At 33.6% G+C, this 16,162-nt stretch overlaps 1 protein-coding gene across 1 annotated transcript in view; it reads left to right on the top strand.

Annotated features, from left to right (window-relative positions):
• The window catches only part of LRP1B (low density lipoprotein receptor-related protein 1B), a 1,318,888-nt gene that overhangs the window by 532,354 nt on the left and 770,372 nt on the right, over positions 1–16,162 (top strand). The window contains exons 18-19 of the mRNA XM_011935709.1: positions 7,265–7,345; positions 8,801–8,968. Of these exons, the coding sequence (XP_011791099.1) occupies positions 7,265–7,345; positions 8,801–8,968 (249 nt within the window). The remainder of the gene's footprint in view (positions 1–7,264; positions 7,346–8,800; positions 8,969–16,162) is intronic.

The raw sequence follows: 16,162 nt of genomic DNA, 5'->3' as shown, positions 1-16,162 counted from the left end.
TTTCAACTTGGAATTTCTGAATTATGGAAAGTGGAGCTTGTGATTGATTATAGCCTTGTGATTACACATTTTCAAGCGGACATTTTCCCCACTCACAGTCTAGACTGAGATATCTCTTTCTACTAGGAAGAGATATTATCTAACTCACCCTTATACTTAGAGTTTAGACTTTGAAGGTCCTAGCTTATGTTGGCATCTTTTGTAGAACTGGAGAATTATCTCCTGTCCCAGGTTGACATTAAAACTCAGGCATCTAGATAGATAACAGAACCAGCTTTCTTTTACTGCCTTTGGAGGCAAAATTACACATGCATACACAGGCAACGGCGTTATATATCATTCACTCACAATTCTAGTTTTTAGGATCCCTTTTATTTCCGGACTCTGAAAATTTATGTTATTTGTATACATTTGCCTATATATTGAAATATTTGGTGGTTATTTTACTTAACATTCCTGATTGTCTGCCATATTGTCAGAACTATTCAATATTTTTTCCTCGCACTTCTTTTAGTGTCACTGCATATACACTTCCTAGGTGTTCTTTTTGACTTTCTAATACTTGGTCATTTAAATAGTGATCATTTCCAAATCTGTCTTGCAAGCCTATTTCACTACTTCTATCTTATACCCTATTGCAACCATTCTGAAATTCTTTCATTTTCTCAAACATTTTATGTACTCTCACTTCCGGGCCTTCATGAATCTGTCTCTTTCTTTGGAACGTTGTAAAACCAGTCCTCCTTCTCTTGTTCGTGTGCCTTAACTCAAACGTATTATTCATATCAGCTTCTATATCCCTTCCTCTGGGAAGCAATACATAAACAGCCAAGATTAGTTTGGCTGCTTCTGCTGTGTACTGTAATAACACATTACACTGCCTATAAAATAACATCTATCAGATATTTATTTAAATCACTTAATTGTATTCTAAATATCTTCCCTAGCAGATTGTTAGCTGTCTAAAAAATGAGAATATTCAATATTGTATTCCTAGTGCCTAGCACTCTGTCATTCAGTCATTCATTCATTCACTTAGGTGATATATTTCTAAGTCCTAGAACTCGATCTGATATAAAGTTCTTAGTTAAATGCTTTGAACCAATAAAATATTTGAGCGATATTTTCTTCCATTTTGCAAATCACAGACCTCTGTTCAGAGATGTCGGGTAACTACCCAATATCAATATCACACATTAATTGACGATGCAGTCAGGGTTTGAACCCACATTTACCTGCCTGCAAAGCCTTTGTTTTTTTGTATGTGACATTATACTTGGTGTATAAAATGAGATTGTTATGTGATAGTAAGGAAAGAGTGGCAAAATGATGACAAGTTGTAGTACACTATTCTCGTGTGGTTTTCTCCAACATGCATTTACTCTATCGGATCATTTGAAGTCTGTCCTATATAAGTACCAATTCTCGGGAGCCACAACTAGTGTCAATATCTAGAAATGTAATTTATTTTCTCAGTGAATCTAGTGAATGTGTAATTTTTAAAAGCACCACTCTTCATAACAATATTTAATTATATACCATAGGGTAGGTAAAAATTAGAATTGGAGTTTAAATGTTAGACATAAACTACAGAATGAATTAAATTTTTAATTCCTTCACAAATCTTTCTAAACTATAAATACTCTTTTAAAAGTATTAGTATAATCAGCATGATATAGTGAAAAATAATAATGTATTTTGGCATTGATCAGAGTGCTGCATTAAAATTTTACTACCACTTGCTATTTATGTGATGTGTCCTTAGGCAGAATATACTGTTTTCTTCTGCAAATTGGCATTAGGGTTAATAATCGCAGGGATATCCTCAAGAGTATTGTTAATATATCCGCAGCTAGCCTAGTATCATATATTCAATAAATAATAGATAATGTGATTATTATTGTCTTTTTCAGGTGAAGATAACACTTTCCTAACCCTGGACTCGTACAATATTCTTGTTTAATTTTAACTTGAATCTTCTATGCAATTTCCACATACATAATTTTGAAGGATAAATTTATCTGTGTAGGAAATGTGTTACATGATCTGAAACCTATCATATAGGTTTTGAGACTTTATTAACAAATTACTTAAAAATATTATTTTAGGGGGCAAGGAGGAGGAATAAGGAAAATTCATAGGTCAGAGACAAGACAGAAGCCTGAATTAGATTTGAAATCTACCTTCCTGGGAGACATTCCTCTAAGCTTTGTATACTGGATAAATATAAGTACCATACCAATCATGATTACCCTTGAGAGAAAGACAATTGTAGCCATTTACGTAATAGCTTACATATAACCTGACAATAAATTTTAAGTGAAACATATAATAGGTAAATTGAGCATACTACCTGCAATAATAGCAGATTTTTAACAGTCCATTAATCCATATTAAATATTCTATGAAGTTTAGGTAACTACCAAGATAAAATACAGTTTTCTTTTCCTTTCTATAATTGTAATATGATGAAATGTAAGCCATTTTTGTTCATAATTTTTCTCTTTTTCTGAGTTAATCAGGTAATTCTTGCAAGTGTCCTGCAATTTGTATCCAAAGTCAGAATTTTTCTGCAAAGTCAAGAAATTAAAAAAATTGTGTATAATATTTAAATCTTTGTCAAATATAAGAATTCATAATGGCATTTTAACAGAGCAGGTATCCAGAAATAAACTGACATATACAGATGTTATTTTTAACTTTTAAATTAACACTAATATGAAAGAACAGGAAAAATGTTAAATGTATTTTAAGAGGTTTTTAAAGCACAATAATCAATTATTGTGATTTATTGTAATGCTGTGATAACCCCAGGAGTTATTCAAGTGGTGAACCCTACTTTTTGCTACATTAAATGCTTTCAGGATATTATGCATTTCTAGATGATATGTCTTCTGACTTCTTGATCTCTAGGACTTACAGGACCCAAGAGATAAGATTATAAACCAGAAGTCTGAAACCAGGCAGACTGAGTGATTTACTCAGTTATAGTACTTTAAGAATGAAACAGAAATCAAACATTAATAACTTTTCTTCTGTACATGTCTCTCTTCAAATAATAACTTTACTCTCTTTACTATTTCCCTTCAGCCTTATTCTGGTTCTCAATGTTTTGTCTCTACAGGAATTTTTTTCCATAAGCTAAGTCAGACTATAAAGTTAACAATAAGAGACATGATGTATCTATCATTAAAAAAAAAGTCACATATAATATGTAATTGTTTAAGCACACGTTTACATTATATGTGTTTATATTTTATTCAGTGTGGGCAGAAGGTGAATGTCTCATTTTCTTAGAGGTTGAATGTATTGGATTTTTGATTTTTAAATTTAGTTTGAGAATTTTTTTCATATATTCAGAGCTAATTTCCACTTCATTTTTTGACTGCTTTTTAGTGTTAAAATCTAACAGTTGAAAATAATTTTAAAACTTACATGGAAAATTTCCTAACCAATGAAATATCATCAGTTTCAAAAGTTTTCAGATACTTAGGATGATATATTTTTTTCTTAGCAAAACTTGGAATGTTGATTAATATGCTCCTAAGTTTATACAAGAGAGATACAAAATTTTGAATTAACTTATTATAGAGTCAAAAAAGATGTAATGTTATTTTTAAAGATTAGAGCTCATCATATCTGAGTCCCCATTTTATTGTTTACTCATTTGAACCAAAACTTGAGTTGATTCTCTGTTTAAATGCCCTGATTCTTGTCTACAGTACATCTTCTACACTACAGTACATCCACTAACCAGTTATTATCTATCTAAGGACAAAAGCGTATTTTAGACAACTTTCATGTTGATTCTTGAAACATAAACATAAGTTCTCAATATCTCGTTAGGTAATAAAAGAAACTTCCTTAGAAGTATTGATTAATATTATGCCTTTAGGCATTTTCAGTTTTCTTCCTAGTACTTCCCCTTACATGACAGAGTATTTGTTGGGTTTCTGCAGGATAGCTTTTGACATAAGTCTTTGCCTCCTTTCCACCTATTTTTTTTTTTTTTTTGCATCACATTTAGGCTCTCATGACATTGTCTGGTTTTTAAAAAGTTAAATTTATCTTAAAATTCATATCTTAAGGTGTGATTTTGGTAATCATGAAACAATACAAATTTGTTAAGTTTTACAATAATTTTCATTCAAATGTCAGTACCTTAGATGAATGTACTTAGATGTAAACTCACACAAATAAATTGCTTTTTAAAAAGTAAATAAACGGGTAACCAAGACAGCCAAATCTATCAGACCGAGTATGAAGCCACCACTTTCTCTTTATGTTATTTGTGAAGTAATATCAATTTATTTTGTCACTGGACAAGTTACCAGTATAAAAGATGGCTACCATCTGAAGACCATTCATTGGCTGTCTCTGCTGGTGTCCTTGACTGACTCTCTCTTCCCAGCTCTGCTACATATTAGAGAGAGTCCTTGCATGCCCCAAGTTGATTTGATGTTTCACTACTTTAAGAATGGAGGCGAATATTCTAGCCTCTAATTTTAATTTCAGGTATTACGTTTAGGATAACACACAAAGTAAGTCTTTACACTGTCAGGCAAAATTAATTTGCCCCTCTTTTACTGTTAATTCCAACTACTTGTGATTTGCCAAGAACCGTACTAATATAAACTTAAAAATGTCATAGATTTTAAGGTAAAAATGTAAACCATTCTAGAGGAGTTACAGTAATATCACTTGAAATTCTCATTTCCTAAATAAAGATACTATCACCAATGTACTTCATTAGTTAATGTACTAAGAAAATACTTAGTAACCTAATTTTGTACAGAACTAACTACCTGGAGTACTATATGAAGTCCTCAACTCTTAGGAGGAAATTATCAGGTAAAAACCTTAGAAAAGTGTCACAGAAATGATTAGGTGAATCTTGGTACAATCTGCCCTATAAAAATAAATAAAAAGTTGATAGTGTTATATAATTTAGAAATAAGATAATTTAAAAAAAATTCTAAATGATGGAAATATCCAGCATTGTTCATTTAAATGTCCTGACTCTTGTCTACAGTACATCTTCTACATTGCAGTACATCTGCTAAACAGTTTCTTTCTAAGGAAAAAAGCACATTTCAGACAACTTTCGTGCTGATTCTTGAAACATAAATGTAAGTTCTCACTATCTTCTTAAGGAACAAACAAAAGAAACTTATGAAGGAGTGACTGACATGGACAAAATCTTGTGAACTGAATCCTAAAATAGTGAAAGTATTTAGAGACACGTTTCTGATAAACATAAGAAAGTACTCCTTTGCCAAATGAAACAATGTATGATAAATGTTTAAACCTTATGCCTAGTATATGCTAAGAATATGAGGAGAGTAAAAAAACAATGTAGGTACATTCATGGATGATAAGGGAAAGTGAGATAGGAAATTGGTAATAGAGTATGGTAGAAGAAGTGCTGGATGGGAAGCTTCATGAACTGAATTCTAAGACCTGTTTTTCCTTAAGGAGATACATGTAATCATTAGGCAAGTCTAATTTCTCTGAGTTTCAGTTGCCTTATAGCTAAAACGACTGGACACAATTAGTCCGTTTTTTAAGCAGAGAAATATATTTTTGTTATTCATACATTTTTCTCCAAAATAAAATGATGCTCAAAACTACAAAATTGAAAAGATTGATTGATTGATGGGTAACATTTGAATAGATTTGGCTGAAGAAGTTTGAGTACCCGAAGTCAAGCCTGTTCAGCCATCAGTTGTTCTTAGTAGCCCTGAGACAATGCAGAGAATATTCTATGATTCTGTGTCAGTTGTCTTAAATGGAAAAACAGATAGTCACAAAATGTCATTGGCTTCCACTGTCACAAGAACAATTAAAGAATATGGGCCGGGCGCAGTGGCTCACACTTGTAATCCCAGCACTTTGGGAGGCCGAGTCATGTGGATAACAATATCAGGAGATCGAGACCATCCTTGCAAACATGGTGAAATCCCATCTCCAATAAAAATACAAAACATTAGCCTGTGTGGTGGCAAGCGCCTGTAGTCCCACCTACTCCGGGGGCTGAGGCAGGAGAATCGCTTGAACCCGGGAGGCGGAGGTTGCAGTGAGTTGAAATCTCACCACTGCACTCCAGCCTGAGTGACAGAGTAAGACTCCGTCTCAAAAAAAAAAAAAAGAAATGTATAGACCATAGATCTATTTTTTTCTATCTTGGTGTAATTAAACCAATAGTTTCTTATTTCTTCTTTTTCTTCTTTAAGTATCTTTTAAATGAGCTCTTGTGTGTGAAGATTTGTAATGCTATTCATATTCTCCTGAGAGCTTAAAGGTCTGATATTGAGCAATTTAAATAAACTCTAGGTGAATAACTTTCACCATATATGAATTAGAGAAAATAAAACTTTCTCCTGGGACATACTAGTAAGCAATTCGAAATTCCTTGGATAAAGTGTTCAGCAATTATATTTTCTCTCACTACTATTACCCCTCTTTTTTGGCTATTGATTATCAGATTTTATTGTGACAGTGTTGTCTTTTAGATGTATTGATATTCAAATTGGCTAATTATCTTTTTCAAACTCTTTTTTCTATGCTAATTTTATTCCTCTTTGTTATAATTATCTAAAGGTTAGTAAGGAGGTCTCTTGATTTAATTGTGTAAAATTCATCTTAAAATCTAATTCTTTACTATTTTTTTTTCAGGTTTTCACTTTTTTTTTTTTTTTTCATAGACTAAGATTTCATACTTTTCTTGGTAACTAGGTGATACTGGCTTACCTAAATGAGTTTATTGCGTTTATTTTATTTTTTTTAACTTCCACCTTATAATGTTAACATCTTTCAGAGGCAGAGTGAGATCTGACTTTCCATCTTTGGCTCTCTGTATTCAGAAAAGGCCTTCCTCTGTTAAAGCATAAACACATTACTTTGCAGCTCCAGAGTGTACAGCTCCATTAGCTGTTATTCACTGAGTGAATGTTGAGTCCCTTGGTGCATGGAGTTGACATCTATTCATTTTTCTAGCGGTATAATGAATCCAAATGATCCTTCCTTCATCAAATAATTCTCCTAGGCTTTCAGTCACTGGAAAGCACTCATTTAAAATATAATAAAAATATGTGAGTCCTATGTCCTCAAGAAGTTATAGTCACTGTGTTTGTTTATCTGCCATTTCCTCTGTACCTTTGTAGAGAACAGGGAAGGAGTTCTGATCACATTAGCAAATGATACAAATTAAGTCATGCACAGTCAATAACATGTTACCTTTTGGACGTTTTTATATCTTTCACAGAATTCCCAACTTGTGAGCCACTAACACAATTTGTATGCAAAAGTGGAAGATGCATTAGCAGCAAATGGCACTGCGACTCTGGCAAGTACCAAATGCTCACTCTATAGCACTGATTTGATTGGGGGCTTGGTGGTCTGGACTGCCTGGCTTTCTTCAGAGGTACTTTGTAGGGGAAGCTCGAGAGCCAATACCAATGGCTAAAACAAGTAGTGACCGGGCAGCTGGCACATCAGTGGGAATTAGCATTAAAGATAATGGAGCTCAATGTTTGTCCCATGGATCTGTGATAGAGATTTGTTTTTCAAATGTTTATGTTGGACATGGTCTAATTCTACAAACATGTAGTAAGGTGGACAATTTAGGAAATAACTTGGACAATTCAGGTTCCCTAAAACATGCATGTAACCTCAGGAGGAGAAGCTTATACATTGCTATGGAATTACCCAGGCAGTCTCAACTCTGTCAGTTTCCTCTTATGTTATAATAGTATTTTTTTCTTATATTCAATTGTATTACTATGCTAAATTACGCCAAGTACAGGTAAATGAATTATATAGGAATCAATACATTCCCACCCATTTATTTTAATTTGATCTAATTTTACTTCACATTTCTCTCCTCTCCCTCCTGAAATAGTTGTTAATAAAGAATATAAATCATTTCTAATGATATTATACAATAATTTCCAAGTACAAATATATACAGAGGATCCAAGGGAAGAGGGGGTACACAGTGGGTTCTCATGTTGGAGAATGGGGAGAAAGGAAGGGTATTGAAGATAGAATTATAAATTATGGGGCATAAGAATTGTAGGTTTAAGTAATAATCTTCCACAATAATTATATTATTGGTTGTATCATTTTATGAAATTCCTACAGTTGCCATTGCCTCCTTATTTCGAGGTGCATAGATGCATTCAGTCAGTGGTTAGTTATTTCTCTGTGGAGTAGAAATTAAGCTTCAAAATCCAAAGCCAAGGATTTTTTTCTCTCAGTTTAGCAGTTGATATTAAATCAAAGGAGAAGCAATATGAAGATGAAAATAATTCTTCCACTGTTTATAAGAAATGTTGTTCCACTGATTCAATTATCATTCATTTTTCCAAAAAAAAAAAAACAAACCTGTATATAGGAAGAAAATTAATAAATAAAAGGGCCGGGCACAGTGGCTCACGTATATAATCCCAGCATTTTGGGAGGCCGAGGAGGGTGGATTGCTTGAGGCCAAGAGTTTGATACCAGCCTGGCCAACACATGGCAAAACCCCGTCTTTACTAAAGAAATACAAAATAAATGAGCTGGGCGTGGTGATATATGTCTGTGGTACCACTTACTTGGGAGGCTGAGGCGGGATAATCATTTGAGCCCCAGGAGGTGAAGGTTGCAGTGAGTCCAGATCGCACCACTGCACTCCAGGTTGGGTGACAGAGCAAGACTCTGTCTCAAACAACAACAACAACAACAAAACAGATATTTCATAAGAAAAATTTTCTCCATGGTTCAGGTTTCACTGCCTCATGTTGATGTTTCTTTCCAGATGACGACTGTGGGGACGGGAGTGATGAGGTGGGCTGTGTTCACTCTTGCTTTGATAATCAGTTCAGATGTTCCAGTGGCAGATGCATCCCAGGCCATTGGGCCTGTGATGGTGACAATGACTGTGGTGACTTCAGTGATGAAGCCCAGATCAATTGTACCAAGGAAGGTTAGTAATTTTATAAATTAATGAAATCTCATTTTAAAAGTTGATGCATAATAATACTTAGAGTATTACAGAGAATATTATATAACAAATAAATTGCTTATGAGGCAAAAATATACATGTGAAACTGTATGAAATCATTTGCTATCTCTTTCCTTTCCCCCTTTGCTTTTCCTTTTGGTTTCTCCCCTCAATACCTCTTTATTCCTGCATGCCTTCTGTGGTCTTTGTTTTCTACATTTACTCCATGCTTTACTTCTCTTTAATCTCATCCAAACCCTAAAACTATTTCAACAGTGAAAAAGAGAAAAAAAAAAAAAAGAAAGAAAGGAATAATTTTATTTTTATTTCCATACAAAATTTGTTTACATGAGGTTTGAAATAATCCCTGATTAAATGAGGATGTATTTCCAGCTGATTGACTTTCTGGAGTACAAGCTAAGAAAGGAAGGAGGTTATGACCATGGCTCTCAGCATATCCATGGGGATGATAACCCTGTCATTTGCCTGGCTTACTTTGCAAAATTTGATCAATCATAGAGCATATTAATAATTTAAAAGTCATGTTGGAAATCTCACACAAAAAAACCATTAGACTGTCAAACAATCATATAATTAGTACCATTTTAAAAGATTTTTTTCTGCTAAGAAACTGAAAGATGTTTATTTCATTTACCTCACAAATATTTATTGAGGACTAAAGAATAAATAAAAGGATGAATACATATGGCACCTGCTCATTTTAAATATTAGCACAAACAAGCAACAAAGTAATGTATTTAATGTGGAGGGGTAAGGGAATCATATACTCCATGAACAAAATAAAGCATTTTAAAATGTTTTACACAGAGATATTTTTGTCTTCTGCAATATTTGTCAACCTATAAGATAGACAGTTTCTAAATTGTTTTATCTCACCTGGATTCCTTTTGTCTTTTGTTTCCCCTCTTTCCCTTTAAACTGTAAATTCTTAAAACAGTGGTTATTAAATTATCTACATAATACTAGTTTTTAAGAAGAAGCCCAGCTATTTTGCGGATTCCCTGAGTGATGTATGAAAATATATATTGTATGATTTTTTTATTTTACCTGGATAACTTGGATTATAAGAGTCCCAGTAAAGATCCAAATATGGCTAAACAATGACCTATATGCCCTGAGGCAATGAAACACAAGTTCTCATGGTTAATGGTCTTGACATGATTCATGTCTTTCCCTGGCAATGGACGTTGTAGAAATTATAGTAAAAACAAATGAAGAAATTATTTGTGACATCCTATAAGATTTAACATGAACATATTTGAATTCAATTTTGCTTCAAAAATCTGAAGAAAGGATTATCAATAAAGCTACTATTTAATATTATGTCTCATTCTCCATTAGGTAATAAGTTCAAGACTTCGATCTTCTCTCTTTACCTCTTCTAGCTCATTACCGTATCCATTTCTCTGTTTAGTTGTTCCATGAGTATATATGAGCTGGAACTTTTTGCATATTATTAACATTGAGTGAAAAAGGAAAAAGCGAATGTAAAGCTCTTTTTCTTTTTTTGCCAATATTTGAAACATTCATCCAAGAGTGGTTGACATTACATCACTACATAACATTTTAAATATAAACAGTATTTTTCCTTCCTCACAGATGTCTTTTAAGGCTCCTCATGGGGTGTGCATCTGTGGTCTGCTAATACTGCTCCATAATGTGCTGTGAAATATAAATTGCCCTAAAATTAATTTATTGTCATCTCAGACATGAGATCACATCCTTCTCTTGTATGTGTATTTATCACTATGTTTAAACAATCATTACATATTATGAAAATTTTAAAAGATTGCTTTTCCGTCATGAGCATCCAAATTTAGTGACACATCCCTTTGTAGGCTCTGTAGATAATATCTCAGGTTTCATTGTTATAGAAGCAGTGGCTATTTAATGTTAATGGCCTTATTTAGAGCACCTCAATTTCACTGATAGATTACTATAAAGGGTATACTGTCAATGTGAATGTCGTGTATTTTTTATATAATTATGGAAATGATCCAGTTAGTCCACATGACTCCTTGACATGCTTCAAACAAAGAATGAGGAGAGTTCTTGAACCAATTTATATTGATCAGATTATACATTTGACTAGGATTCCCTAATCAAATATTCTACATGGTGACTACAAGGTGGAGGAATTGAGGAAAGTTAACGTTCTAGGATGACTTTGATAAAAGACAATTCAAAGGATTTCAAGTGGAACTTAAATATTGCTATTCATTATTATTTTGATTGTATATTCTGGTATAGAAGTTGTAAAATGATGACACAGATTGTTAAAGCTGATCAGCAAAGTCATTTGCAGGTGCAGAATTTGTGAGCGATTGCCAAGGTAAAGTAGAAATTTGCTTTAATTAGTCATATAATTCAGTCCCCAAACCTGCTGTGGAAGAAAGAGCAGGGGATTCTGGCTTGAATTTCAAGACTGGTTGTCAAAACTGATCAAATCCACCAAATAATTGCTCAGCACTTTGCTTTACACTGCATGGGTAAGCAGAGCATATGGTACAATTTCTCTCAACTCAAATTGTTTTCAAAAGGGTAGAAATAACCTTAAATTAACTTTTGATAGTAAAAGAGGAGGAGAAACTGGGAAATGGAACATTCCATATATAATCTTCATTTCAGAAAATTTCTAACTTAAGTTCAATATGTATTCTCGCTAAAATCACTTGCAAAAATAATTTATTTTTTGTTAAATTTTATTTTTTTTATAATAGATTCGGGGGTACTTTTGCAGGTTTATTGTAAGAGTATTTTACATGATGCTGAGGTTTGGACTTCTATTAATTCTGTCACCCAGATAGTGAACATAGCAGCCAATAGGAACTTTTTCCGCCCTTGCTCCCATTCCCTCTCTCCATTTTGGAGACTCTATTGTTCCCATCTTCATGTTCATGTGTACCAAAGGTTTAGCTCCTACTTACAAGTAAGAACATCTAATATATGGTTTTCTGTTTCTGTGTTAATTCACTTAGGATTATGGCCTCCAGATGCATTCATGTTGCTGTAAATGACATAATTTGTTCCTTTTTATGGTTGCATTATATTCCATGGTATATATGTATCACATTTCCTTTATCCAATCCACCACTGAAGGGTACCTAAGTTGATTCCATGTTTTTGCTACTGTGAGTAGTGCAGTGATAAATATACAAGTATGGGTGTCTTTTTGGTAGAATGATTTATTTTCCTTTTGGTATATACCAAGTAATGGGATTGCTGGGTCAAATGGTAGTTCTATTGTTATTGTTGTTGTTGATGATGATGATGTTGTTTGAGACTGAGTCTCACTCTATTGCCCAAGGTGGAATGCAGTGGTGTGATCTCAGCTCACTGCAACCTCCACCTCCTGAGTTCACACAATTCTCATGGGTTCACACAACTCTCGGCTTAGGACTACAGGTGTTAAGCACCACACCCAGCTAATTTTTGTATTTTTAGTAGAGATGGGTATTCACCATGTTGGCCAGGCTGGTCTCAAACTCCTGACCTCATGGGATCCATCCACCTTTGCCTCCCAAAGTGTCACTTGGGATTACGAGTTTGAGCCACTGCCCTTGGCCCTGTTTTTACTCCTTTGAAAAATGTCCAAACTTCTTTCCACAGGGGCTGAACTAATTTACATTTCTACCAACAGTGTGTGTGCGTTCCTTTTTCTCCACAGTCTCACCAACATCTGCTAATTTTTGACTTTTTAATAATAACCATTCTGATTGGCGTGAGATGGTATCTCATTGTGGTTTTGATTTTCATTCCTCTGATTATTAGTGGAGCATTTTTTCATATGTTCCCTGGTCACTTGTATGTCTTCTTTTTGAAAAGTGTCTGTTCATGTCTTTGGCCTACTTTCTAATGAACTTTTTTTTTTTTTTTCTTATTGATTTCTTTAAGTTCTTTATAAATTCTGGCTATTAGTTCCTTGTCAGATGCATAGTTTGCAAAGACTTTCCCCCATTCTGTAGGTTGTCTGTTTACTCTGTTGACAGTTTATTTTGCTTGACAAATGGTCTTTAGTTTAATTAGGTCTCACTTATAAACATCTTTTGTTGCAATTGCTTTAGAGGACTTAGTCATAAAGTATTTACCTATGCCAATATCTAAAAGAGTACTTCCTAGGTTTTCTTCTAGGATTTTTATAGTTTGAGGTTTTACATTTAAGTCTTTAAGCTATCTTGAGTTTTTATTTTTTTTTGTATATAGTAATAGATAGGGCTACAATTTCATTCTTCTGCATATGGTTAGCCAGTGTACTCAACATCATTTATTGAATAGGAAGTCCTTCCCTCGTTGCTTATTTTTGTTGACTTTGTTGAAGAACAGTCAGCTGTAGGTGTGCAACTTTATTTCTGAGTTCTTTATTCTGTTCCATTTATCTGTGTGTCTGTTTTTGTACCATTATCATGCTATTTGGGCTACTGTAGACTTGTTGTATAGTTTGCAGTTGGGTAATGTGATGCCTCTAACTTTATTCTTTTTGCTTAGGGTTGCTTTGGCTATTTGGATTTTTTTTTCCATATGAATTTTAGAATGGTTTTCTAATTCTGTGAAAAATGATGCTAGTATTTTGATAGGAATGGTGTTGAATCTGTGGATTGTTATGTGCAGTATGAACATTTTAATAATATTAATTCTTGCAATCCATGAGCATAAGATGGTTCTTTGTTTGTGTGATCTCTAATTTCTTTCAGCATCTTCTTGGTTAGATGTATTACTAGATATTTTATTTTTGTAGCTATTGTAGATGGGATTGCATTCTTGATTCATTTCTCAGCTTGAATGCTATTGATGTATAGAAATGCTACTAATGATTGTATGTTACTTTTGTATCCTGGAATTTTACTGAATTCACTTATCTGGGATAGTTGCCTTTTGGAAGAGTCTTTAGGGGTTCTAGATAGAATAATGTCATCACTTAAGACAGATAATTTGACCATTTAATTTCCTATTTGGATGTCTTTTATTTCATTCCATTAACTGATTGCTCTCTCTGGAGATTCCGCTACTATGTTAAATAGAAGTGGTGACAGTAGAAATCCTTGTCCTGTTCCAGTCCTTAGGGGAAATGCTTGCAGGTTTTGCCTGTTCAGTATGATGTTTACTGTGGGTTTGTCACAGACAGCTCTTATTATTTTCGCAAATATTCCTTTGTTGCTTAGTATGTTGAGGGTTTTTATCATGAAAGGATGTTGGATTTTATCAAAGACTTTTTCTGCATCTATTGAGATGATCATATGGTTTTTATATTTAATTCTGTTTATGTGGTGGTTCACATTTATTGATTTTCATATATTGAACCAAACTTGCATCCCAGGAATAAAGCATACTGATCACGATGGATTAACTTCTTAATATGCTACTAAATTCAGTTTGCTAGTAACTTGTTGAGGACTTTTGTGTCTGTATTCATTAGGAATATTGACCTGTAATTTTCTTTTTTCATTGTATCTGATTTGTGGTATCAGGATGATACTGCTTTCGTAGAATTAATGACAAAGGAGTCCTTCCTCTGCAGTTTTTTGGAATAGCTTCAGTAGGATTGGCACCTGTTCTTCTTTGTAGGTCAGGTGGAATTTGACTGTGAATCCATCTGGTCTGGGATTCTTTTGTCTGGTAAGGTATTTAGTATGGATTCAGCTCCAGAACTGGTTACTGGTCTGTTCAAGGTTTCCATTTCTTTCTGATTTAATCTAGGAAGTTGTATGTTTCCAGGAATTTATTCATTTCCTCTAGGTTTTCTGGTTTGTACACACAGAGGTGTTCATAATAGTCTCGGAGAATCTTTTGCGTTTCTGTGGGATCAGTTGTAAAGTCACCACTGTCCTTTGGGGTTGTGCTTATTTGGATCTTCTCTCTTTTGTTCTTTGTTAGTCTAGCTAGTGGCCTATTGATCTTGTTTATTCTTTCAAAGAACTAACATTTTCTTTCACTGATCCTTTGTATAGTCTTTTGGGATTCTAAATTTCTTTTAATTCTGCTTTCATTTTTAGTTATTTATTTTCTTCTGCTAGGCTTTGGATTGATTTGTTTTTGATTTTCTAGTTCCTTAAGTTACAATGTTAAATTGTTAATTTGAGATCTTTCTACCTTCCTGATGTAGGTGTTTAATGCTATAGACTTTCCTCTTAAGACAACTTTTGTCAAATCCCACAGATTTTAATATGCTGTATCTCTATTTTTCATTTGTTTCAAAGATTTTTTAAATATCTGCATTCACTTTGATGTTTACACATAAGTCATTTAGAAGCAAGTTGTTTAATTTTCGTGCAATTGTGTGGTTTTGAGAGTTTTTCTAGCTATTGATTTCTATTTCTATTTCACGGTAGTTTTAGAAGATGCTTGATATGATTTTGATTTTTTAAAAATTTTTTGAGACTTGCTTATGACTGAGCATGTAGTTGATCTTAGATTATGTTCGAGTGAAGATGAGAAGAATATATATTCTGGCTGTTGAGTGGAGTATTCTATAGATGTCTATTAAATCTAATTGGTTGAGTGCTGAATTTAATTGAGTAACAGAATTCATTTGTTAATTTTCTGCCTTCAGAATCGGTCTAATGCTGTCAGTGGGGCATTGAAGTCTCCCACTGTTACTGTGTAGCTGTCTAAGCCTTTCCTTACATCTAGAAGTAATTGCTTTATGAATCTGGGTGCCCTAATGTTGGGTGCATGTATATTTAGGAAAGTTAGTATTTTTGTTGAATTGGACCCTTTATCATTACATAATCCCCTTCTTTGCCCTTTTTTACTGTTGTTGGTTTAAAGTCTATTTTACCTGGTACAAGAATAGCAATCCCCGCTCTTTTTTGTTTTCCGTTTTTGTGATAGATCTTTCTCCATCCCTTCACTTTAAACCTGTGTATCTCATTACATGGGAGATGGATCTGTACAAAGCAACAGAAAGTTGGTGCTTGTTTTGTTTTAAATCCAATTTGTCACTGTCTTTTAAGTGACGCATTTAGACTATTTGCTTTCAAGGCTAATATTGATATAAGGGATTTTGGTTCTATCATGATGCTATTAGCAGTTTGCTTTGTACTCTTGATTGTGTAGTTGCTTTATAGGGTCTGTGGGCTATATGCGTGTGTTTTGGTAGTAACAAGTATTATTCTTTTATTTTCATGTTTAGAACTTCCTTAAACATCTCTTATAAGA

The sequence above is a fragment of the Colobus angolensis genome, unplaced genomic scaffold (assembly GCF_000951035.1).
Source record: "Colobus angolensis palliatus isolate OR3802 unplaced genomic scaffold, Cang.pa_1.0 Scaffold147, whole genome shotgun sequence".
NCBI classification, from domain to species: domain Eukaryota; kingdom Metazoa; phylum Chordata; class Mammalia; order Primates; family Cercopithecidae; genus Colobus; species Colobus angolensis.
The sequence above is the reverse complement of the archived record's forward strand: the minus strand, read 5'-3'. Positions and strand labels throughout refer to the sequence as shown.